Raw genomic sequence first — 27175 nt, 5'->3', positions numbered from 1 at the left:
AGAACAAAATATATCGTCATTTATTTCCAAGTGCTATGATCATTTTCAGATCGAATGAATTTCTTCATGCTGAGCGAACGAATTTTGTGAATTTTTGTGTACATCATTTTGGTATGACTATGGAGGACTATGGTGGAGTTTGGTGGACTATGCTACACATGCGACAAGGTCAAAGACGGAACTGGCTGTCCATTGTTGGAGGACCGGCCATACTTTCGATTTTGCAAATGCGCAGACTCTGGCTCGCGAACAAAGGTGCTGGCCCAGGAAGCTCCTGGAATCGTGGCACATTAGGGGTGACCCACTTGCGTGCAACGTGAACCGGGGCCCCCTCCCGGAGATCTATGTCGACCTTCTTAAATAGCGACTTTTGTGTCTCTCATTGCTGCCTTTTGCACTGATGATGCCTCCCGAATGGGAGACGAAACGTCTGCAGTAAATTGTTGAATTGTTGTGTTAAGTCGGTGTATTTGTGTGTTTTTCTTAATATCATTTTGGTATGTCTTTTTTGGATAGAAACCTCCCCCCTTTATGTAAATCCCTTCACAAAGGTCTTTAAAGTAAACAAATGAAATGAAAAACTTCGTGATACTTTCATAGTTGGAGCATTTTTAATGCATATTTTAAAACAGTTGGTGCAAAAAATGTGTCAGACACCGTTACAAAGGTTGCCGTCTGTATCAGGTGAATCATGATTTTTCCTAGAAGCCCAATAATGTATGATGCTGCATCACATATGCTATTTTGGAACAACCTCTGCAGACTGAAGATATTCTGAAGATCTTGTCTGAGTGCCACAATAAACTATATGAACTACATTTCATCTTACATCTTCTTTGACTACAACATGCCTATTTGAGCAGCCCAAGATACAAAGCTTACTTCCTCAAGGTCTACATCCTACTCGAACTGGGTGCGCACTTTGCACACAAAAGGAAGATTGAGGTTTTCTATAGTTAACTATAGCACAATGATTTATCCGGAATCCCAAGCCTGGAGGGGTGTTGAAAAAAGTTGGGGGAGAGGGGAGTGATTATTATAGTTATATCATTACCGACATGTGTCTACAGCTGAAACTGCAAGGGCACCCCCTGTAGGGGTACTTCCACCTAGTATCTTGGGTATTTAAAGCATGTAGTAGGTAGTATGGGAAAGGCTTTGCGTATCCTGTTCACCGCGTAGACTGGTATAACGATTCTCTTGTTTTTTGTTGTTGTTTTTTTCAAGTTTGTGCAACACCCATCTCACGAACTGTTGGTATGCGGTGTATCTATTTCCTGTATGACACGCAAGCTTTTAACAAAGCTAAAGCTAGTAGGATGCCGAGTATTGATTCAGCTGCACTCTTTCTGAATAAGTGACGAACAATAACGAAAAGTTCAGAATAACTATTTTGTATTGAAACAAACCAGCATGGTTGTGCATGAGACACGCTTCTTACTTGTGAACATGAGCGCTAGGTTCGTGCTGCCCTCGAAGTTCTAAATATGCTACTCTAAGAGCAGCTCCTTGCAACATAAGCACTCGACTTCTTTCGGCATTATTATGCATGAACCACTCCCGCCCCTTTACACGGCGCCGTCACACACGAAATTTACACAAACTGTTCATGGGCATCATCATGATGGATGCTGAAAGCTCATCTAACAGTCTGTCGTTGGAACTTCCTCTTCATGCTGAAGTCGATTCGCGGCTCAACATTTCAAAAGAAAGGCCTCCAAACTCTGCTGCACGAAGCAGTTCCTCTCAGCTGCTGAAAGGTAGCTAAAAAGATGACTTGTCGACCCCGCTGTGCTTCCGCGTCCATATTGAAAAAGCGCCAGTAATACGGACGTTGCGGAAACCACCCGCACTTCCGGTGTGGACTTTTCACCAATAAACGTCGCGGGTGTTTGACGTCATACACATGGGAAAACCACTGCATAATAGGAAGAGTTTTGCGCTGATCGCACGAGTTGAGGGCAGAAATCGAAACCGCTTTTCGGCTCGTTGTTTGCAATAGTTCACGGCTCCGCAGAGACGAAACGTTTCAGTTGTAACTTGGAGGCACCATGTAGTTTCGTTATCCATGCAAACAAAGACACTGACCAGGTTCTGGTCAGAGACCCTTTAATTTTATTCATGTCATCCACCGTTCCTCACCGCCAAAGTAAAACCAAACTAAGAGTGAGAGGAAAAACATATGTCGTTTAGTTAATAGACTCGATGACATAGTTCTTTTTTCAGATCTTGTTCGTGCAGAAAACCGCAAAATTACTGATATTTCACCATGCGTGTTGATATCCATATCGATGTAATATCGATATGTTTATCGATAAATATCGATATTTTAAAGCTATCAATAATATCTGTAAGAATATCGATATCATTCCATCCCTAAGGGGCCCCAACCCAGATGGCGATTTTCCGCATTCATCATCATCAGTGTATTTGTCGTTGTTACCGGTCCAGCGCTTTAAAAAGGGCCGCGACCGTTGAAATAAACAAAAGGACATCAGAAGGAAATAACACAATCCTATATTTCAGAGAATGCAGCGTTATTGTAGAAGTGCCTCTCCTGATCCTAAATTTATGGTAACAAACTCTGTTCTGTAGTTGTAGTTCGAGTCATTCTGTATGTGTAGCAGCGGTCAGCTACGAGTAGCTAATTGAGTGGCTCTAAGTGCAGTCATAGAGGCCAGGCTTGTCCCTTTTTTACATGGAAAAGAACCTGACGAGGACAACATTCAAGGGAGAACAGGAAACACTACATAAATGTCTTAAAGAAAACTACAGGGTTTATTACAAGTCAAGGGATCACAACACTGAGCTCACTCTGTTTCGGAGCACTACTGCTTTTTGTAGGAATTACGAAAACCACGGTACGTCTCTGACCGAGGCGGTTGGATGACTGGTGTAGCGTTTGTCCCTTGCAGACGTCCACATACCCCACCGCTTTTATTTAACTCGAATTTAACGCGAATTTAACTGCTACATTCCATACGACCGATACCCTCCAACTGGCGATTTCCTTACTGCTCTCCAATTCTTTCGAGTCCTCCTCGCCGTTTGTGTCATTTTCTAAATATCTAATGCACTTTAGCGGCGATTTCAATGGCAATCTTATGAATAAAAGTAGCTCATCCCGGGAGTTTCGACCAAATGTTATCATCGTATGACCTTTTCCAATGTTGCGTGTGATCCCACAAGGGTTACGTAGAGTAGATGCTCAATGCTGGATCATTTTACTGCAAACTGTTATATGCAGTACTGAAAAGTCAACGCAGTACTGTACAGAGCGAAAAATAAATCCGTACCCTGTCCTGTGGATGTCGTACTTGAAAATATGCATATCGAACGTGGCAATTTCGTTAACCTTTGGTGTTGTTCTCAGTTAGTTTCTGGATAATCACGTGGATATCAGTGGAGCGGCAAAACTATGCGGGGTCATTGTGAGGTATAATTATATACTTCCTGAATCAGTAAAATTATTATTCTTGTCTATCTATATAACAATCTACTCTCTACTACTCAAATGTAGTGCTCTGCTACCACGTCAGAGAATTTGCAGAGCAACATTTTGATCGCATCGAAAAATAAAACATGACGTTTTTTTCCACTTCAAACTTGGCATGCTGATAGTCATTTGCTTGAAATTTTATCGAATAATAACGGTGCCGTAATGTTACACGTAAGGTTTGTCTGCCTAGTGCGGCGACATGCTATACGTGCCGCAGGGTAGGACTGCGGATAATTTCAACCAGGGGTTCTTTTGACGTGCGTTGGAAATATCCGACACACGGTATCGATATATTTTTCATACGGCATCATTTTGCCGAAAAAATGACAGAAGCCAAGGATATTCTCATCCATGCATTTCCTGTAGCAAACACCGCACCAAAACCGCAAGATTTTTCTCTGTCTACGTCCGCATTGCCGTCGTTCACATGAATCGTAAGGAATGGCTATCAAACTTTCTACTTGCCGTGGGCAAGGCTACCAATTTTGATACCTATTAACTGGTTAACACTTCCAGTTCTCAAAATGCTCTCCAGGATTTAAATACTAGAGGCATAGTTCCATCATTCTACCAAAGTAATCGCTTCTGGGTGGAAAACTGTCGGTTCGTCGTGCTGGCGCGCTTGCCCAAATTTTTGCTCCCGTAGGCAAAGCCAGCAACTTTCATGCCTCCTAACTTGTAAACGCTTCCGTTTATCAAAATGCTCTCCGGGATATAAATACTAAGGCTAGAGTTGCATCATTCTACCAAAGCATTATTTTCTAGGTAGAAAGCCGATGACTACCTGTGCTTGCGCGGTAGACGAGGACACCAACTTTCATGCCTCCTAAGTCACAAACGCTTCCGCTTACCAAAATGTTCTCCAGGATATAAATACTAGAGGCATAGTTGCATCATTCTACCAAAGTATTCGTATGTAGGTGGAAAACTGTCGGTTCCTCAAGCTGGCGCGCTTGCCCAAATTTTTGCTCCCGTGGGCAAGGGCAGCAACTTTCATGCCTCCTAACTTTCGTAATCGTATTCGTTATTTAGTCAGTATTGCAAAATGTACACAAAGCGGGACTGTGGGGGCAAGCCCTGTAGTACAGTCCCAGCACAGTTCAAGAATTAACAGCTAAAAGATACAGTTTAGTTGTGATTAAGATATTGTTAAATCGATATAAGATTTAAAAAAAAAGTACACGGAGAGTTACCCGACAACTAGTACACTGATAAGTTACTAAAGTACTCACGGGGAGTTACCAGACAATAAACAAACTGGTAAGTTATTGAGCAGCCTTATACAGTTGTTGAGAAAAAAACAATTTTAACCAAAACATCATATGTTATCATATAATTCCTCAGATGGTTACATCTAGAGTGATGATGAGGTATTATGCTGGGAGTGTAAGAAACTGCGTAACTGATACTTAAAATGGGGAAAACATGTTAGGGACCGTATATGGGACGGCAATGGATTCCAGACATTGGATCCGAAATAACTCATTGAATGAATCCCGTAATTCGTTCGAGGTTGAGGTACCTGTAGCATACCAGGTTCGCACCGCAGCAAATAAGGTTTTTGAAGATGTGTGATTGAAATAAGATTATCTCAGATCATGCCGTTGCATAATCTGTAGATTAGGATGGCGACCTTATATTTCAGTGAATTGTATATGCTCTGGATAGACAGACACTGGAATGCAAATGAGATGCTATCGCGGGGATGTGCGAAGATCTTTATGCGCATTGCTCTCTTCTGAGCGTGGAGTAGAGGAAACAGGCTGGATGTATAAGTGAGCCCATAAACTTCCAGGGCATAAGAGATATGCGATTGGACTAGAGCATGGAAAACCATTAGGACACAAGTGACGGGGACCAGGTATCGAATTCTTGAAAGAGCATAGAGCCCGCTGGTGACCTTGGAACGCACAAACTCGATATCGTTAGTCCATGATAAATGTTCATCCAAGATAACCCCCAAGAATTTCACGGATGTCGTTCTTGACAGGGAATGCCCCCAAAAATGCAACGTGTATTGGCTTAGGTCCAGTAATTTTTGGCGTGGGCGAAAGATTACATATGAAGTCTTACCTATGTTAGGAACGAGTTTGTTAGCTATCAACCATGCGGAAAACTTAGTTAAAACGTTATCAGCCTTCACGAACAGCCCTGCAATAGTGGGGTCTTCAACAAAAATGTTGGTGTCGTCGGCATATAAGAAACACTTCTCAGACAGACAGAGATGAAGGTCGTTGATATACATAAGAAAAAGGAAGGGACGCAAAATCGACTCTGAGGAACGCCAGTTGATAAAGCCTTAATAGAAGAATCGTAGCCCGAGACATGAACATACTGCATTCTATTTTGCAAGTAGCTCTCTAGCAAAGTGAGCGGAAGCCCTCGAATTCCATACCTGTATGCCTTTTGAAGAAGTATTTTGTGATCATATAAATCAAAGGCCTTTGTCAGGTCCACAAAAATGCCCATTGTAAGCAGTTTTTGTTCGATATTCTTCTTTATCTGTTCAGTCGCGTTTACTAGTGCTAAAGTTGTGGATTTACCTTTGCGAAAGCCGAACTGGAGCGGATGTATTATCTTATGTCTGTTAAATAATCTTTCTAGTCGGTTAGGTATTAATTTTTCAAACACTTTGCTGACCGCAGGAAGCATCGATATGGGACGATAATTTCCTACATCCACTCTGGTCTCTTTTTTATGGACAGGTACAATCTTCGCCAGTTTCAGTTAGTCACAGAATTGCCCTTGTAAAAACATGCAATTTGCTAGCACTGACAGCGGTTGGGCCAAGAGGTGTCCCACTTTTTTAAGAAGAGATGAAGACAACAACAACTTTATTTTTGACCTTGGAGAGTGGGGAGTTTCATCGCTTGGCAGTGGGGAGTAAGGAGAGATGAAGGTAAGCCGTCACAGCCAGATGACTTTGAACTTTTGAGAGATCTTATAGTGGAAAGCACTTCATTTGGTGTGGTTGGGTCAAGAAAGAAAGAATGCGGGTTTGATGGCGGACCACTCAATAAAGGCACGCTCTCCGTTATATTAGTAAAATGGTCATTTAGCATGTTTGCCACTTTATCAGGAGCACTCACCAGTTCATCGTTATTTTGGAGTGAGACGTGAGTATGTGTCTGTCGATTACTTTTACCCAAAATGCAATTGATTGTGTTCCACATGGTTTTGGGACTACTGTTGGTCTCGCTGATAACCTTACAAAATAGTTACGTTTGGCGGAGCGTAGGACATTTCTGAGGGTATTGTTATAAGTAGTATAACGAGAACGAAGGTGGTGATTGAATAGAGAGCGGCGCATTTTAGTATATAGATTATTTTTATGCTTAATGATTTTAAGAATTGCATTAGTGATCCATGGTTGTCTAATTGCACTACGCTTGCTAAAAACTGAGGTTACTGTTGATTCCTTGATCAACCCAGAGAGCGTTGCAAGAAAGTAATTCACCTTTTCCGATGTGTCAGAATATGAGGAAAAATTCCCATGTGAGCTGAAGAAGGCGACTCTCGAGTGAAACAGGGTTAACGTGCGTGCGTGTGCGATAGCCCAAATTACGTGAAGGCGTGCCCTTACGGCCAACATATGTGAGCTCATTATCCGAGATGTCACACCCGGCAACTCCATAGGTCAGGTTATGATCACAAAGATTAGTCTCAACATGGTCGAGAAGTGAGCCATTAACGCCTCCTCCAAATCGAGTTGGCGAGCTAATTAACTGCTTAAAGGGACAGTCGCATCGACCACAGATCGATTCCGAAACCACAGTGAAATGAGATTCCCCGTTCTTCAATGACCATGACTCCGAAAGTCCCATTCCGATCGACGGAATACTTTTTGCATAATTCGTGTGTAAGCGGCGCTACAGCAGACGACGGATGCGGTCGTCAAGCGGAACTCCCTGCTGAGAATCTTTAGCAACGTCACAAGGAATCTGACCAACAAGAACGCGGCGAGCCAGAGGAGTCCCCGCGGCCCCCGCGGCTTGCAGCGTGCATGAGCAAGGTCAGGGAGACGAAGGCACATACGGAGATGGCGGACTCGGAACGCGGAAGTGGCGAATCATGCTGTTCAAATGCCTTTAGTAATAGCTCCCGTGACGAATATACATGTTTGATGACGGCCCATATTCGACGGATCTGCTTCTTCTGCAAGTCGCTGGTGATGTACGTGCCGCAGCTGCGTTAGCGCAACAGAACGAGCCTCAGGACCACTGCTTTAGGTACGTTCATGATCGGAGTGCTCAATACTTGATCCCGTGACATGGACGCTACGACGCACTACGTCGTACTACGTCGCACTACGACGCAGGAAACAATCCAAGTGTTTGTGCGGCGTCTGTGCTCCCCAGGAACCGGATGAGTGCCTATATGCTGCAGTGCTGGTGAAGTGGCAGAGTTGTGCAATGACGGCACGCACCACACGCACGCATCACAATTTGTTTCCAGCTCTCTGTCATCGGCCAGAACATGTGGTGGTGTATCCACTGCAGTATTGCAGCGACGATCACAGTCTTCGCCTACTGTGCCCACGATAGATAGGCACGTCGAGCAATCCTTATTTTCGTAGTTGTCGTCGTTGTTTGCACACACGACGAATGCCCTATGAAAGTTACGAAGGCTCTAACCAACTGTGCAACTCAAGGGCCGGGATAGAATTAGAATGATTGTCAGGAAATTACTGTGCTACGTGTTTAGGAAAGTGTCCTTTCTTTTTACAGCTACGTCAGGTTCACTGCTTATTTTGTGTTTAGAAGCTGAGTTTGGAGATTCCTTGGACCGAGAAACAGACGACAGATACCTGGGTGTGTCGTGCGCATGATTCGCCAACGTTTTTCCATCCTGGTCCTATCAGGACTATCATCTTTTGTGTGCCTCATTTCCTGTTCACACCTACACCATAATAGACTTGCGTAGTTTCCAGTTGAGAAGTGTGAAATAGAATCTGTGTTACCACAGTAATCCCGAGAAGTGCAGGGGAATAGGCAGGAGCAATAAGTGACAGTTATACTTTTAATGGTAGTGTAATGCTTCTTATCGTTGGCAGTATTATAGCATGTGAGGGATATAACACGTCAAATAATTTCAGGTAACGTTTCATAACTCACTAATGCTAGAGTTACACATCATTATCATAGAAAGAGATACATCTGTCTGGGAATGTCCACAATTTGTTATTCCCACGGAAGGTTGTTCTGCCTTGATACAGCAGAACAAATTTTGATACCTGCCATTGATCCAATTTTTTTAGCACCACTGTTTTGAAAACAGCTGTCAAGACTGTAACTTCAGAGATCCTTGGCAGAGCATTACCTCTTGTCTATGTATTATAATAATTATTATAATGACAGGCAATAAGTTACGCAAATGTGAATAAATCTTTGTGTTGACTAAGTGTTGTCCATTCAAGAGCCATCTCACAAGTCCACATCCAACTCTTCACGCACATATATTTATTATTTGCTATGCACAGACAGTTATCAGCGTGCACCACACTGGCAATGTCCCTTAGGATCTGAAGCGGGGACTCACAAAAATAAAAAAATAAAATAAACAGTTTCGTAAGTACTTCAGTTGCAATGAAAACGGGACGGTTGGACAGTAAATTGGACGGTTTCATTATAACAGTGGTACACAGGAAAAAAAAAACTCAGGGTGTTGGGGGGGGGGGGGGATCTGGATCGATCTCTGGGCACAACCAAGTGTAAAATTTTGGAAGGGTTAGTACATCCTGAAATGACCCTCATGCCTCAGACCCCACTACTCGAATAATGCACCTCCCTTTTACAGTAAGAGGCCTCTTACTATCTACGGCATATCCTATCAAAGCTCAGCGGACAGCAAATTTGGCCAATGCTTATGTGACAGTGCCTCGTAGAACATGCAGCTTTTTTGTTGAATTGACACTACATCTCTGGTAGCCCCTTTAATGTCTGGAGGTAGGTGCATCATTTTACATTTAACCAGCAGTAATGTATAGCGTTGCAAAAAGGAAACAAGGGCTTAATCTCAACGCTGCATCAGCATCATTTATCATCTCACAATAACGTTGTTGTTGTCAGTCTCTGCACAAAGATTTGGGTGAACCTGAAACGGACCTTTTTTTCTTTCCACTTCCTGTTTTCAAGTTATTTTGTCTCGGCATGTAGCTGTGAGATGTCAGTAGAAGCCATGAAGTCATTCTCTTTACTTCTTGAACTTGAATGAAGAAAGCACTGTTCTGGAAGATCCTAATTTGTCAGAGGCGTCGTAAAGGCATTAGTGTAAAAACCAGGTCTCTCAGCAAAATTGCCGTGCACACACGTACATTGTTTGATGCCGTTTCATGGATGGATGGGACTTGGATCAGCAGCACCTGGTCCTTCTATAACACAGAACGTCAAAAGTGACTCTCAAGTTGGCTACGACAACCGCAAAAACCGTCGCCCTACAGCACACAAACAGAGAGATAAAAGGAAACTGGGAAGTGGTTTATGGTGCTTATGTTACGGACAGAGGTACTGTTTGTATATAGTGCCTGTTTCTAACACCAGCACACAAACAGCGTCAGTTCTTCCTTTTAGTGATCGGGGTTCATAGTTTGCGAATTGTTTTGTGTCCAAAAATTGTAAACACATTATATGTTTTTAAGTAATATACGTACCACTTGCGCTTGACCCTGTCGAGCTGCCTGCAGCTGTAATACACATGAAAACCAATCATGTCTACCACATTCCACAAAAGTCACAGGTTCAGTAACAGGGAAAGTTTCATGATAACGCGTCCGACAACGAGAAAAGCCAACACGTTCATATGAATGACATCATGTTCTTTTACTTGTTTATTGTATTTTACTTATCTAGTTATTAATCATAGGTTAGGAGATACCTTACGTTGTACCGATTTCGTCTTTTGCTGCTAAGTTACTCACGCGCAAGAGTGACAGATCCGATTGGGAAACTACATAGACATTGTGACTTACTGTCGAAGTTGCTGGCTCGCTTTGTTCGTGGAACACTGTCGGAACGGCGTCAAGTTTCAATTCGTTCCTTTTTTGTGTCAATCCAAGTTGCACTTGTACGATGTTCTTATCCAGGTACACATTAGCGGTGAAATGCGAGGAGCATACACGGACAGCATGAACACTCCTTGCTTCATCTGGATACCCGCTAGTGATGTAGCTGCTTCGAACTTTCGCTTCGTCTGGGGTCTGGTTGTAGCTGTATCCTTGGCGTGCGAAATCAAACATCGAGGTTTCCGAAGGAAGTTTTCCTGGAATCAGGAACGCTGCGTCGGTTTCCAAACGACATGTCACGCGAAGGATGCAGTCGTAGAGATAGTATCCGCGTCACTAGAAAGTGTCACATGTGAATACGGGCGACGTGCCGGAAAAAAACAAAGCAGCCCCAGACTTGGCGGCAGACGACAGCGTCCTTCGAAGCAGATTAGCCAGATTCCACCTTGCGTCACGCGATGTTGTTGGCGCTGGCGCTTTCGAGGATCAAAACGAAACCGGATCTTTTAAATTCAATTCCTCATCGCCCGGTCCGTTTTGGAGGGAGAAAATTTGGCAAATAGCTCGTGGTAGTGTACCGAACACGTTGGTATTGGATTCGTAACCACGGTTCCGGATGCGACAGTCCCTTTAAATCTATGATTGGCAAGAATCTCCTGATATAATGAAACACTCCACTCCTAGGAGATCTATACCAATTGAGCTAAGCTAACACGCCTCTCCAGCGACTTTCGGGGTGCGTCATCTGAAGGGACGACAAACCAACCACTCACTCTCACTCACCCTCCTTTCACTCTTACATTTTTGCTCACTCATACACACATTCATACGACGGAAATCGACGCGAGCGGCACCTGTTGAACAAGAGATAAACTGATGTTCTGAGGCTGGAACAACATAGAAGGGACAGATACAAACAAAGCCTCAAAATTGCCTAAGAAATCAACGATGAAAGATGAAAGTCACTGAAAAGGTTAGCCAGCTGTAGGGATCGAACCCACATCTTCTGGATTGCCGGTCCAGGGCTCTATTTCCGTCGTATGAATGTGTGTATGAGTGAGCAAAAATGTAAGAGTGAAAGGAGGGTGAGTGAGAGTGAGTGGTTGGTTTGTCGTCCCTTCAGATGACGCACCCCGAAAGTCGCTGGAGAGGCGTGTTAGCTTAGCTCAATTGGTAGAGCCCTGGACCGGCAATCCAGAAGATGTGGGTTCGATCCCTACAGCTGGCTAACCTTTTCAGTGACTTTCATCTTTCATCGTTGATTTCTTAGGCAATTTTGAGGCTTTGTTTGTATCTGTCCCTTCTATGTTGTTCCAGCCTCAGAACATCAGTTTATCTCTTGTTCAACAGGTGCCGCTCGCGTCGATTTCCGTCGTATGAATGTGTGTATGAGTGAGCAAAAATGTAAGAGTGAAAGGAGGGTGAGTGAGAGTGAGTGGTTGGTTTGTCGTCCCTTCAGATGACGCACCCCGAAAGTCGCTGGAGAGGCGTGTTAGCTTAGCTCAATTGGTAGAGCCCTGGACCAGCAATCCAGAAGATGTGGGTTCGACCCCTACAGCTGGCTAACCGCGTTTCCCTAATGCCGTACCCGAAACCGAACGCGATTCTACGCCCCACGCGTTAACGCGGTACCGCACGCGAGCGTGTTGCCGAAACGTCTTCGTCGACGCGGGTGACCCTTTCTTCGAATCTTAAGTAAATTTTCGTTCGAAAAAAATTCGTAACTTTTAATATCCACGACATAAAGAATTCGCATTATGTTATAGTGTATACAGAAAATATCAATCCATTCGAATAACTTCTCTGACATCGTGAAAGAGTGCTCGTCAAAGTGAGCGACCTAAAGCTTGCGTATTGTGAAATTACACATTCTACAACAATGATCATAAATCGCAATACCTGTTCAAATTGTAATTAAACTCTTACCGCTGTGTGGTAGTCAACACTTCTCCTTAATGTGAACCGATAAATTTCAGCAATTAAACCACAATCAAATATCTTCTATAGTATGTGTGAGTATATGCACAACTTTTTAATCTATATCTTTAGAAAAATGCAAGAAATAGCGTGCAGTTTCGACTTTGAAAATTTAAAGAAGAAAATGATCTTAGTGTGGAATTTGCGTTTTACAATGTTATGAGCTAAAGACTTATAAAATTAAAGTATGGCCTTTCCATTTGTAGTGCCCGGATGCTATGATACTAAAACATTGTGATAGGTTTTCTGTATGGTTACGGGAAATCTCGAGTATATTTTGTGAATTGGATCTACGTTTATGTGTGACCTGCGCTGATCTGGTTATTATAATTAATATAACATATCTTCCATTGTGTTTATGCATAACGCTCATCTTCATTGTACATTGGTTAAGCACTTCTGATGGCTGTTGTGTGATCCGCTTCTCCCAAAATCTGATTGCCACTTGGAAATTATTTCATATACGTTTGTGTGCCGTGTGTTACGAAGACTACGTGATTAGAAACGTAGACTTGGCCTGTAACTTCGTGCTCGTAAAATCTTTCGTTTGCATTGTGGCACCTGATAATAGATTCGCTTTTCGCGAAGGCTTCGTATTATCTCCCAGGCAGTGAACCCCAATGCGATTGTAAAAGTTGTCGCGAACGACCCGCCGCAATCAGTTATCTTGCCTTATTTCCCATTTTGCCATATCTTGGCCCCCACTGCAAGCCTTGGACGGCTCCTTTTTCCTACTCAAACAATGGACAGCTGTGTTGACAAAAATATTTATTCCGCACTCCAATCGGGTTGCTTGTCAAAGAGGCCTTTTCTTCTTTTACTAAGTCTGGGATAGTGCAACTGATTGAGAAATATACATGCACTGTGGAATTTAATTATTGAAATATGACAAGTTTTCACATGAGATTAGTGATCCTTTTTGTAATCATAGATTGATGTATCATGTCTCTAAATTTCAATGACCGATCCTTCTCCGGCAATCCTATCCATCGGTGTTGAATTTGTATAGAGTGTAGTCGAGTAAAACCTATTTGGTGGTCAGGTCTCATTCCATATCAGAATTCTTACACAAATTGTGGAATATTCGTTTCCTTAGCGATCATTGTTCTCAGTCTAGCCATGCTAAATGTAAAGTGTTTTTCATTGTGATGCGAAGAATTCATTATAATGATGACAAAGATTACAATTATTGTTTCATTTATACACTTGTTTATTTCGATAAATTACAGTTCTATTTCAAACTCTGAAGTTTTCGTTTGTTGTCTTCATTGATGAATTCCGAAGACATTAAATAGTTTATTCTGATTATTGGGCGCTTGAATCCAGCGTTGATTAACGCAGGCGCTATGTTGTCGCCGTGTTTGTATTGCTTCAACAACTTGCACTTTGTCGCGATGAACTTGCACAGTCTCTTATTGATGCTTCCTTTCTTTGTATAAAGATTCTTGAATGGCGTACAAGAGAGTATTAGATGAAAATCGTCCGGTGGTCCACCGCAATTGATATGTTCGTTGAATTTCAACAGGTGATAATACATCAGACCTTGCACGACAATATTGAACTTCTGTTGATTCGACATCGTTGCAGAGACTGGTAGAAGAAAATAATTGCGTTGCCGTGGTAGTGGAATATATCACGTGATAAGATTTTATGTACTTTCCATCTCAGATATGTGTAATTTCAACAAATCCGTAATGAATCGTGCGATACAGACCGCTTGTATATGATAATTTGATCCGACTGATCTCTTGATGTATGCAATGCCCATTGCAATGATTACAATTACATCTGGTCTAGTGTATTTCAATTCTTCGTTGGGAAACCTCAAAAACTCCGCCATCAATCCCAATGGCCCTTCCGACATTGATGTGCAGATATTTTTATAAGTATTGTAGATTCGGCATATAAATTCTTGCACCTTCAGTTCTGTAGTTTGTACCATATCTCCGAATACGACCATGTCTAGGACGTATTGAAATGCAGCGATAATGAAATCGTTTCGCGGCTCCTCCTTTTCGAAGCAGTTTTTATCACATCTTCCCATGATTTATGGTATCGAGTACAAAATCTGTCCATCTTTTCAATGTAGAGCAATTGTCTCTTCTGTTTTCAAGTGCACGTCTACACTTAATTAAAAGCATATCTATGTTTATTTTATTGATTAAAATTTTATTATCTGATTTAGAATGCTATAATCTCCACCTGTCGTGAGAATTATTGTTTTGATTTTGTTTCAAGTATTCACTCGACTGATATTCTATGAGTTGTGAACTTACCGCTCGAGATAATTATTGTCTTGTATTTGTTTCAATTGTTCACTCGATTGACATAAGTAAGTACCTCTAAGATGGGAATGCCTCATAACTCTGAGTTGCAATTCACATTTGATATTTCTGTGTGGTTCATTAGAAATTTCTGTTGCAAGATATCACAAAAATTGATGTAATTAGTTTTGTTTCTCTTTTTGATTGAGTACCATTGCTACCAATTAATAATTTGGACTTTCTCAACATCTTCAATAACAATATCGCATCTCTATAAACTTAGCCGACTTGTCAACCACTTTGACGAAAGATTTCCGTTTCAGAGAAAGGATGCGAAAAGATAGTGACCCCAGCGAGTGATATCGACATCTATTTGCGCTGCACAATAAACTATATCGCCTTTGAACTCTCTTATCTGACCTCTAGAGCGTCCCGTTTGCTAGACGAAGTAATATAGCCCCTAACCCTTTGAGTGATAAAGCATGCGCTGTGCTATGGTCACATAGATAGAGACATAAAGTCTCCCGGCTTTGATGAAAAGAGTGAAAACTGTGCATATTTCCTATGTCTTGGATACCTCCATCAAGGTTCGTAGTGTTTGTTAGAATGAAAATTGTATATTGATCGATTTTATGATGGTTCAATGATAGATTATTTTCCTCTGTTGATGTTTACGTGTCGCCGCGTGTTCCTCTGTTCTTCAACGTTAAGTCTGTGCTATATTGTTAAGCCTGTGCTATTTCGCCTTTGATAGATTGATTAGCTATTATTTCTCTATGTGTTGGATGGTGCGCAGGTTTTGGCTCTCTATTAATTGTAGCTGTTGATTGTGTTGTTTCTCGTTATTTCCTTACGTCTATGCTATTCACTTAATAAGAAATTAAAAGTTGAGTAATGTTGGAATATGAAACTGAGATTCCCTATTGCGCTCGAAATGTTATGACAGATATTCACGCTATTGCATTGATGGTTCTCACGTATAGGAATATTAATTTTCTGATGAGTTTGATTTTTTCTTCTGATTTTCTGAATGATAGATTACTATGTTGTTTTGCTTAAGAATAACTTCTTTGTAGTGGTGTAGATTTTATTTCCTCTTGTGTTCTTGTCGTTCGTATTCCATGGTCTTCCATACATCTATCGGCACCCGTCTTCTACAAATCAGGGTAGATATCATTAGATCTGGTTGCTGGCTAGAAGCGTGCTATGTGGTGAAGTTTTTAACATGTCTATTTTCTGATGAGTTTGATTTTTTCATCTGATTTTCTGAATGATAGATTACTGTGTTGTTTGATTAGGAATATCTTCTTTGTATTGTCATAGATTTTATTTCCTCTTGTGTTCGTGTCGTTCTTTGCTCTGTTTGTTGGCTAGGAGTGTGCTATGTGGTGAAGTGGAATATCTTCTTTGTAGTGGTATAGCTTTTATTTCCTCTTGTGTTCGTGTCGTTCTTTGCTCTGTTTGTTGGCTAGGAGTGTGCTATGTGGTGAAGTGGAATATCTTCTTTGTAGTGGTATAGCTTTTATTTCCTCTTGTGTTCTTGTCGTTCGTGTTCTGCTTGTTGGCTGGGAGTGTGCTATGTGGTGAAGTGGAATATCTTCTTTGTATTGGTATAGATTTTATTTCCTCTTGTGTTCGTGTCGTTCTTTGTCCTGTTTGTTGGCTAGGAGTGTGCTATGTGGTGAAGTGGAATATCTTCTTTGTATTGGTATAGATTTATTTCCTCTTGTGTTCGTGTCATTCTTTGTTCTGTTTGTTGGCTAGGAGTGTGCTATGTGGTGAAGTGGAATATCTTCTTTGTATTGGTATAGATTTTATTTCCTCTTGTGTTCGTGCCGTTCTTTGTTCTGTTTGTTGGCTAGGAGCGTGCTATGTGGTGAAGTTCATTTTTAACATGTCTATTTCCTGATGAGTTTGATTTTTTTCATTTTCTGAATAATAGATTACTATGTTGTTTTGATTAACCAATGTAGTGGTATAGATTTTATTTCCTCTTGTGTTCGTGTATCATAGTCCTCCAGAGCCTCTGCTGTTCACATTTAACTGCATACAACTATCAGAACTTCCCACTATTGCACTGATGGTTCTCACGTATAGGAATATTAGACGTTTTATAATACAATTTGTAATTTTGATTGTAATCGTATTGATTAAGAATATCTTCTTTGATTAAATGCGCTATCAATTCTGATTCATTGAAAACTTCCACTAATAAAAATATTGTGTTTGATTTGTGATACCTGTTCAATGCTAATGTATCATACCTGTAATAAGTATTGTTAGGTGTATTGTGTTCCTTCTATTTCAGAGTTTTTCAAGTTATTTTCAAGTTTTTCTCATTCACGCGGAGTCATAACATAATTCCTAATGACTTTAATAAATATATTTTCACTTGTACTTTTGTGTATGGCTATCCTTTGCATGTAAACTGCACACCTGTTGTAGCTGGAAAAATTACGATTCAAGTCGACTGAGGCTGAAAAATGACGAAAGTCGGCGGCCCAGGCTGAAAAATGACGAAAGTCGGCGGCCCAGGCTGAATGGTAAACGCACACGCAGCCCTCCGGCCACGCGACGCCTAAGTAGGAAAATTGTGAAAGAAGTCAGCCCAGGGTGAATGGTAAGAGCACACGCAGCCCTCCGGTCACGCTCCGCCCACCACAGCAACCCTCCACCCGAGCACCGTCCTGTTACAGGTGTTGAGGTTTTTTCGGCTGGGTTTTTCTCCTTCACCTGATTGGCATCACAATTCCCAGCACTATTGGCTTTAATAAATATATCTCAACTTGAATGGCATTAATAAATATATTTTCACTTGTACTTTTTGTGTATGACCCTTCCTTGCATGTCTCTGCATGTAAACCGCTCACCAGCTGTATCGGAAAAATATGTGAAGTCGGCCAAAAAGTCTGCCCAGGCTGAAAAATACGCTACGATGAGCGCACGCGCAGCCCTCCCCCGCCGATAAGCGCGCGGACAACCCTCCCCACACGCGCCGCGCAGGGAAAAATACGCGCAGGGCTCAGGGCAGAGGGTGCCGTAGTTTCGCATCCCCGACAGCTCTATACGTCTCTCTACTACTCGGGCTCTATTTGCTTAGATTCCTGGCCGGGCCGGGCTCTAGTCACTGGGTCACCAGACCAGCCCGGGTCGGGCCGCATAAAAACATGAAGGTCCGGGCCCGCGTCGGGCCGGTCCCTTTTTCGATGCGTTCGGGCCGGGTCGGGCACGGAAAAGTCGGCCCGTGCAGGGCTCTAGTCCAAGGCACAGATACTTGTGCAAAAAGAACTTAAAATTGCTGCACAGAGGAAAAGAATAAGGCAACATATCTTAGCCACTTTGATGAGCCAGATAGAGGGTCCCTTTTGTAGCATCACGTGTCAGGCTAGGTTTATGTTAAAGGGACCGAAAAGTGAAAAATAACCCCCATATTTTTGCCCACTGTCGTGCACAACATCATTGTTTGATAAGACACAGAAAGCATTACTTCTCAATTCGGCATATTATTTTACGTATAAATATTTTGAAGATTGCCGGAACATGGACGGTGCTGCCAACAAACGGCGAAAAAGAGAAACTTGGGTTTCGCCGGTTTCCGGTCCAGGGCTCCCAGGGATTGGTCAATCCTTACCACGTGAGAACTAATTTTATAGAGAAGTTTTACGCACAGGATCTCACAGCTAAACGGTATTTTAAAAATGACGCTCACTTCCATAGTTTCTACGTTAATAAAGCATTCAGCTACTTCGACGCTACGGGCTACGATCCACCGCGCCATCTGCAAGATCGTGTGTGCTATCGCGTTTATTGTTTACGTATGGGTGGTCATGTTGGTCGCGCGCAATAGTAAGTGGAAGTAAATGACATGTTCGTGGCCGCTGTGTCACGTAATTCGGGATAACTACATATGTCTGGTTTAGTTTTGGTATTCGGGGATGCAGAAATCATGTTCGTTCATCTTCGTTTTCTGCCACAAGATTCTACAGGAGAGTGCGCGAGAACGGATGTGGTTCGAAACACTCGGCTATTAGATGCAGCAGTCGTGTCGTGTGTGCTGAGCTCATTTTGCTGCCGATGATGAAAAAGTTGCCGTAGACGGCGAATTGCGAAGGCGTCCGCAGCAAACTGCCGTTCAGTAACCAGTGATTTTGCTTCACCGAGGTGACGAGTTCAACACAACTCTTAGGTATGTACAGGCGTCACACATGTATAAATTAGTTAAAATACAACTATGACGTATTTCATTTAACTTATGTTATCCTACTTGTCACGTACTCAACATTGTGAACATCAACAAATTTAATTTTAGGGGCCTTCCAGTGTTGAAGTGGCGCCAGACTGCTTCGTGTTGTGTGATCTAGGTACTCAAGTTGACATGACAGAAATAACTGAAAGCAGGTATGCAAAGTCCAGATATGGAAGCAGTAGATTTGTTAGGTGTTGCAGACTTTGTGACATTTAGGGAGTCTTTGGACAGGTGCAGAACATTAATTGGACGTCAACAGTAGAAGAAACCAATGAGAACTACTATTGAGAGTTTGCAGCCATCGAAACTATGGAAACCATGGAAACTACACGAGGTGGTGACATCCACATATATGAAATTTTAGTCGACGGAGATTTGCTGTTTTTGTACAACCTTTATTGTACTTTTCTTTCATCTCAATTAGCATGCATGAAGAAAAGTTCTCACCTTCATCAAGATGACAGGTCACTGTTGGATCTGCAGCATTATTGTTCCTGTAATCTTTTCACCAACAGAGAATACAAAAGTGCACAAATGGTAAAATATAACTAGATAGTTAAATTCAAAAGGGATAGACGAAACTACTATTACTTCTCTTGTTTATTTTGTTGCAGGTTTTACAACTCTATGAAGTACGTCAAAACATCAGAGGGCAGGAAGTTGTTTCCTAAACCCCTGGACAATAAAAAAGAAAGATATACTTTGAGTTGTGACAAAATGTTGCTTTTGCTCTTATATTATATTTCAATTAAATGTTACGATGCATTTGTAGTGTACACTGAAGCCAGTTTCAATTTGCACGGCTGTCAAAAGTACAGCTCAATAGGCCGTATGCAAAATGGGAAGCGCCATCTCGGGGACGCGGTTGCAACTGGGGCGGCCATCTTTGTGTTGTCGAGAGGCAAGTGCGCGCTATTGCCTGCTGCTTGACGGGTCGCTCGCTGGCACGTCCTGAGCCTTCTTAATACAGCAAAAATGCCTCCACACTGTTGCGTGCCAATGTGTAAACAACGTGGACTCGCACACAGCGATGGCAACAAGATATGTACCTTATTTTTTAGAATAAAAATTGTACTCGCTTCGTTGCCGCTCACTGGATGGCGTTTTTACGAATGGTGACTTTATACGATATGAATACGTGCTATATATGAATACAGAGAGGCAGAAACGTTTGCGGTTAAGTTTTGATACGTTAGTTCTATTAATTTATGCCATATTCATGCGCGGAATGTATGACACGTGAATACAGCTGCGCCGATAATAAACGTGCAGCAGTGGCAGTGTTTTGCTCCGCAGAGCCGCGAGTGTGTTTAGTACTGACCCTAGCGTTAGTCATCTTTTTATTGGATGAGAAGTCATCTCGTGATAGCCAAGGTTACATTGTGGCGTCCAAGTATTCCCTCTTATCATTGTCACTGAGTACATTTTGTGTCCTTTTCAATGCAGGTATCTTTTCATCGTTTCCCTAAAGACGGTACACAGTTCAAGAAGTGGATCATCGCCATAAAGAGAGATGAAGGCCCTGATTTTAGTGTGACCAAGTACACAAAGGTGTGCTCAAAACATTTTTGCACATCTGACTTTATTCCTGGTGTTGCCAGTGGTCACCGACTTCTCAGAGACACAGCTGTGCCAAAGGAAGCCGGAAGCCACCAAAACAGCGTGCTGCACCACTGCTACCACGATCACCAGCCGCACAGTCAAGTCAAGCACAAGAGCCAACCGAAACCGTAGATGTTCCGACCGAGGAATATGACATACCCATCACCGACAGTGACATGAATGGCGACAACTCTATCGAACCTGCCTTTAATGCCCCAAGCACAGAGGGGCAGGAGCATCTGCTATCTATCATCGTAGGGAAGGATCAAGAAATATTGAAATTTCGAGACAAGTGTTCTGCCTTAGAGGAACAGCTTACATCTGCCAGGGCAGCCACCCACGAACTGCGGGCACAAAATGAATCTCTAGCGTGCCAGCTTGACGAAGAAAAACAAAGGACATCAAATTTTTCCCTCGAAAAGTTCAAGCATTCGGATGAAGATATCATGCTTTACACCGGTTTGCCCTGCTATGAACAGTTCATGAGTTTGATGGAGTTCTTGGACCCAGGTGAACGTGGTTGTAATGTTTTGCGCACTGAGGGCAGCAGTAGTACAACAAAGTCTACTGCAGGCCGGAAAAGAAAACTTAGTGTAGAAGATGAACTCTTCTTGGTCTTAGTTCGACTGCGACTTGGTCTGCTTGAGGCTGACCTAGGTCACAGGTTTTGCGTCACGCAATCTGCGGTATCCAGGATATGCACGTCATGGATAAACTTCATGTATGCCAAGCTCTGCACCCTGCCTCTTTGGGCCCCAAGGGAAGTCATCGATGCAACAATGCCGATCGAGTTTCTGCACAAATATGCTTCAACAAGGGTGATCCTTGATGCGACCGAAATACGCTGTTAAGTGCCTTCATCTCTGTCACTACAGTCAAGCATGTACTCGTCTTACAAGTCGTCAAACACATTTAAAGGCCTCATAGGGGTGTCACCAAATGGACTGGTCAGCTTTGTGTCCGAGCTGTTCACGGGATCCACGTCAGACAGAGAGTGCGTCTCACGTCTCACTTGTGTTTGCAAAGATTAAACTTGTTGGTGCTTCTGAGTCCTGATGTGAAGTCACTTTTTCCATTTCTAAACACAAACTTCTCACCGCTGACACTTTGACTGGCAAGCAGAAATGTCCATCACATGCTCCATGGTATACAAGGTGCCTGTTTCTAATGGAAACAGTAAAAGAAAAGTGGCTGTGTTTTCGCGGCCTTTGTGTTCCAGACAGGTAGTACCTTTTATGTGGCTCCTGTTACTAACACTACCATAAGGATCAGTGGTTTATACAGAAAGTATAGGCTGGGTTGTGTCGCAAAAAACTGGGAGGGGGTCATAATCCTTCAGGGGTCATAATGCAGAAAGAACGTAATTAAGGCGTTGTTCAGCCGCAAGACCCCCGCAGAGGGGGCAAGGAGAAAAATTTGGGAGGGTGTGAGCAAAATTTTAAGGGATGTAGGGGGGTCTGCATAAATCACTGACAAGAATGGCGAACAGCGCCAGCGTACTGGCGAAGATTTTAACGTACAGTTTATGAAGAGTTTTGTTTTGACCATAAAAATACACACTTTCTGAATCACTCTTAAATTCTTCATAGATGACACAGTATGCTATCGATTCATGATCCCTCAGAATTCTATGTAACTGCCCCAGCGCGAATATGCCCGTCAGGGTGGTACGTTATAACACTGTAGCACTGCAGTAGAGGACTCTAAATCTAGCAATTCTTACTCGCGCTTGTACTGTTCACTCTCAGGAGCCTTTTCCATTTCATGTCCTACTTTTTCATTCTTTTTCCTACTTTTTCATTTCACCACGTACCCAAAGAGTATACTGTGGCCGTGAAAACTTTATTTGTTCGTGCACTTCTCTGTACATTCGTTGATTCTTGTTCCGTCAAATAAAACGCTGTTTCGCTGGAAGCTCGCTCTTGTCTCTTTCAGTCTGCTATTACGAATCATCTTACGAATAGTGAACGCTAATAAGCAGCCGCCAAGCCCCAAAGGTAGCCAAAATCCAGCAATGTAGCCAGATCAGGCACAAATGGTGGCCAGAGAACAATCCAAATCAACGTATCACTGATTGGGCAATTCTATGTCACGTGGGGTGCAAACCCTGATGATTTGATTGGTTGCATGGGTGCCCAGGGTTGTGTGAATTTGCTCAATCCATGGGCTCTATGGCACCTGCGGGGGCCTGACTGTGGTGCGAAGCGGTGATGCAGCGTCTTATAACGATTCAACTCCGTCGGACATGACGTAGCATGAGGAAATGACGACGTCTTGTGCAGGTGGGGTAGAAGTGCAGGCGGCGTAGATATCAAGGTCGGCCGAAGCAGATAGGTAGTACCGTCTAGAAAGATAAGGCAGCTTGAGTCAGAGATGTACACGGTACTGTCACCCCACAAGAGTGTCACTGTAACTCGTAAACGCTTCCGTTTATCAAAATGCTCTCTGGGATATAAATACTAGGGCTATAGTTGCATAATTCTACCAAAGCATTCTGAAGACCACCCCAGAGAGCATTGCAATTTATGAAAATGAAATTAAGTTATTGAAGAAAAAGCGTTCAAAATGTATGGCGCCTACGGGAGGTGTTGGGGTAGGTTTCACCCAACAAACTGGTGTATGAGGTGAAGCACGCTTTACGTTTTGTCCCTAATTCTTGGGAATGTTCCACATTATTGCCGTATAGTTAACCTATGTAATCTCTTTGTATTACTGTTTATGACGATGTGTGCTGCTTTGGCTAGATGTCAATCACTGTCATATATGTAAATGTTCTTACATGTATTGAGGTTGAAATGGTGAGAGGCGCACTGCCCCCTTTGTGATACTGTTTTGAAATAATTTCTAATTTGCTACGGAATATGTAATACTAACTGGAAGTTAAACACTTCTTGACATACCACAGAGCGTTATCCCCTGCGTGATGATCCTTTCTGAAAATATTAATGATATTGATGCGTAATGCGCAGTCGAAAGTATAATTCTGACACACGTTTACGAAAAATCGAAAACGCTGCGATGTGCAGTGTGGTGTAAGTGCATGCACGTCACACCACAACAAAGAATTATATCATTCCGAGCAGCTTCATACTGTCTTATATAGAACAATAATGCGAGAATCACGCTGCGCGAGAGGAACAATACGATTCTTTCATTTATTACGCAAGCGATACGTAGTAACAAAATAAGTATGAAGCAGGTCCACTAAGAATGCACGACGGCGTTCCCACGACGTCCACGTCACAAATTTTCTTCTTGATTAGCAGAGTTGTAGGGACTTACCCCACACACACAGCGTGTCGTCCGGGGATACCAATGGACGCCATATGGTACCATGAGTGAATGAGATGACCAGGGTTGTGGACATGTCGGTATGCTTCGATCACAAGATAAACATGACAACATAAAATGTTATGATCACAAAAGAAAACCAAAGTGATAGGTTATAATTTGTATAATTCGCCCATTTACGTCGCGAGAGAGTTGTGGTTATGAGTGACACCGCGAGATGGATCGGTCGATTAATTGCGGCCACCAATTATCATCAATTACTCTTCAACGAGTGCTAGAACCCTAACATACAAAACAAACAAAAACATCCCCAATGAAATCATATCAACTAAAAACGTCGATTATTATGGACGCCGCGTACCTACCTCGATGATATAAGGTGCCGCGAGGAAAATCATCCTGATTTAGGTACAGAAAAGTATCAAATATAACGTGTAAAAGTATCCGCAAATGTAGCCAGAATATGTCCAGCACGCCATGGCCTAAATTTCGCCACCACAGCAACCAGAAGGTAGAGAATTTGACACGAAGTAAGCAAATCTGGCAACCTGCCCCACACTGCAAGCTCTCTTTCTGTCGAAACCACGCCATCAATGGACGTTTCTGAAAGAGGAAACGAGAGCCGTTACATATCGGGTGACTATGCACCTGACACGAAAAGTTGTAAACCACCATCCACGATGCATCCTACGCATACTCAATCATAGGGGAAGCTCATCAGTTGCGTTCTGTACACTCCTGACGCATCCCTGTATACTCAGTGAGATCATTTGACCCATTTATGAACTTGACCGTAATGAGACCTTCGGGATTTAAAGATTGTTTGTCGGAATGAGAGCTTTGACCGTCATTAAAATTGGTCGTTTGTAAAATTGGTAAAATTGGCCACATACCATGCCCTTTTGGTCAAGTGTCCGCCACGGTGTGCGCTTCAGATATGTTCTAGGTTAAAAGCGATAAAAGAAAACTATCAGAGCAACATAGATACCCCTTCTGCGTGTGGGTTATATTCCGGGCACCCTGAATGAGAATATGTAACTACTAGATGACTACTTACCTTCAACTTAATAATAAACGTCACTCTAGGGCGGAGGGGGGATTTCGGGCAAAAGTGAGTTAGCAGAATGCCGAACTATCTTCGTTAGAATTATGCAATGTTTAAGAAATCGTTCTTATTTCATGATTTTAAATACATAGTGGTCTTAAATGAGGATAACCTCCCATTCTGAAGTCTCACTTTTGCTCGAAAGTCCCTAAGTAAGGGGTTACTTAATTAATTTTAGGTGATTATTCATCGAGTAGTTACACAATCTCTTCGAGAGCGAAGCGAACGGCATCTTCTCCTGTCATTCGGTTTGAGGAAAAATCTGGTGTAAAAAACACCCTCTATAGAAAACGATGCGTGGAAAAGAAAGGGGAACAATGACTACGGAAAGCATACAACTGAAGGACGACCAACAAACAACATGAAACAAAGTAGTAGTGAAAGAAGGCACATGAAAGCAACTTGAATGAAAATAGCGGTGACACTCATAGTATTACCCGCTTTGAAAATTGAGAAGTGCGGCTCTAAGCAGTGACGTATGCACGGGGACGCTAGGGCGACCTCGAGCCTTCCCACCCCCTACCTGCCGCGGATCGACCCACGCAAATCCTATGAAAACATAATATATGGGGGGGGGGGGGGGCAGTGTAACGATCGCGAAAGTCCATGGCGTCTCTCTAAGCAGCACTCTTGAATGGTTTTCAAAGTGTGAGCTTTTCAAAATACTTCCAATATCTGGACACCACCTCATTGGTCATGATACCCTATACATGTAATCGTATTGTGAACATCCAAATCAACTATTTGCGTTCTTTTTCCATCTGCATTTTGCAGTGTGCACAAGTATGTGTTAGTTGTCGTATTCAGGATAAGCGGAGGGCGCCGATTTTTCGTATCGAGCTCCCCCTACCTTGTAGGTCTCCCTGCGCCACTCTCTCTAAGAAGACGTTCTACAGGTTTTCCCGTCCATTTTAGTCCAAGTGCCATCTGAATTAGTCCAGGTGCCATCTGAAATAATCCGAGCGCCATTCAATTTAATCCGGGTGCCATCTGAAAAAATCCAGATGCTATTTAGTTTAATCCGGGTGCCATCTGAATTAATCCATGGTGTTTTTAAGCACTATAACCGTGTACTCACACGAGGGACATCCCCGCAGAATATTCAACAGACATGTAGTGGAAGCAAAAGTAAAAAGCAGCTGACAGGACTTAAATTCTGCTGAGTCATATTTGAGCATAAGCACGGCGCCGACATATCGAGAGTTAAAGCGGAAGCATAGCAGACAACACCAATGGTCATGCCGTCTGCTACAGAATATCTTCTGACTGAGCTGCAGGATATTCCACACGGTTAGAAGAGCACGAAAAGACATGACTCACATAGCAGACGACACCACTGGTGCTCACGTCTGCTACAGAATATCTTCTGACTCAACTGCTGGATATTTAGCGCAGTTAGAATAGCGCGAAAAAGCATGGCTGATATAGCAGACGACACTACTGGTGCTGCAAACAGATGATATACATTTCTAAGACGCAAGTCCTTAATTGATAAACAATAAATTAGTACATCAGTGCGTGCATAAGGCTCAAGGTGCAGTCTATCTTGTGAAACATGACGAAAAGTAACCTCAATACAGAGTAGGAGGGACAGACAGAATCGATAATTTGTTGTGGTTGTCTACGGGTTTCCTCTGGCTTCGTCATAGTAAATCAGATTAACCCGTCTGCGTCTTCGCTGATCATAACCATTTCCAACAGCTTCATATACTGGTCCTTATGGTTCGATATTGTGATGAGCAATTGACCGAATTCATTGTGACACCGTAAAAAAGCCTTGATGATTGGTTTAGTCAGTATAAATATTGACATATTCAGGTTTTCCTATCATCAACGAGCAAGAACGCTTAAGATGATTCAACTGGCAGGTTTCATCACTGCGAGCTATTTTGTGGCGGTAGCCCATGCTGAATGTCAGACGGACGATTTGACATCCAAGAAAGTAAGTCAGCGACCTATGTTGCATTCCTCAGATCTTAGTGGCTTTTCAGCAGAAACAAAGGCTGTACTATAGCAGTGGGACTGGTGGCTTTTAAAAGTTGGTGAGTGTGTTTAAAAGTGAAATAATGCATGGAAGTGAGAGAAGACCGTATACCGTGTCTAAAAATATAAGAATTATAAAAAGATGTGTTGTGGAACCTTTTTTTATATCCATTTCATTAACACCATCTGGAGCACAGAAAAACACGGC

At 42.6% G+C, this 27175-nt stretch overlaps 1 protein-coding gene across 1 annotated transcript; it reads left to right on the top strand.

Moving 5' to 3' along the window:
- The first annotated feature begins 19824 nt into the window (after positions 1-19824).
- On the top strand, positions 19825-21439 carry LOC135390375 (uncharacterized). Its single transcript, XM_064620172.1, has 3 exons — positions 19825-19887; positions 20433-20537; positions 20588-21439. The coding sequence occupies exons 1-3, from the start codon at positions 19825-19827 to the stop codon at positions 21437-21439; spliced, it is 1020 nt and encodes a 339-aa protein (XP_064476242.1).
- Positions 21440-27175: the final 5736 nt, after the last annotated feature.

The sequence above is a fragment of the Ornithodoros turicata genome, chromosome 1 (genome assembly GCF_037126465.1).
Source record: "Ornithodoros turicata isolate Travis chromosome 1, ASM3712646v1, whole genome shotgun sequence".
Taxonomy (NCBI): domain Eukaryota; kingdom Metazoa; phylum Arthropoda; class Arachnida; order Ixodida; family Argasidae; genus Ornithodoros; species Ornithodoros turicata.
Note: the sequence above shows the minus strand (reverse complement) of the source record. Positions and strands in the feature narration are given on the sequence as shown.

Bases quoted from the DNA above. Each gene is read 5' to 3' on its own strand.
- LOC135390375 (XM_064620172.1), top strand. From the start codon at position 19,825: ATGGGAAGCGCCATCTCGGGGACGCGGTTGCAACTGGGGCGGCCATCT. The intron at 19,888-20,432 runs GCAAGTGCGCGC...TTTTCAATGCAG, and splicing joins CATCTTTGTGTTGTCGAGAG to GTATCTTTTCATCGTTTCCC. The intron at 20,538-20,587 runs GTGTGCTCAAAA...TGGTGTTGCCAG, and splicing joins GTGTGACCAAGTACACAAAG to TGGTCACCGACTTCTCAGAG.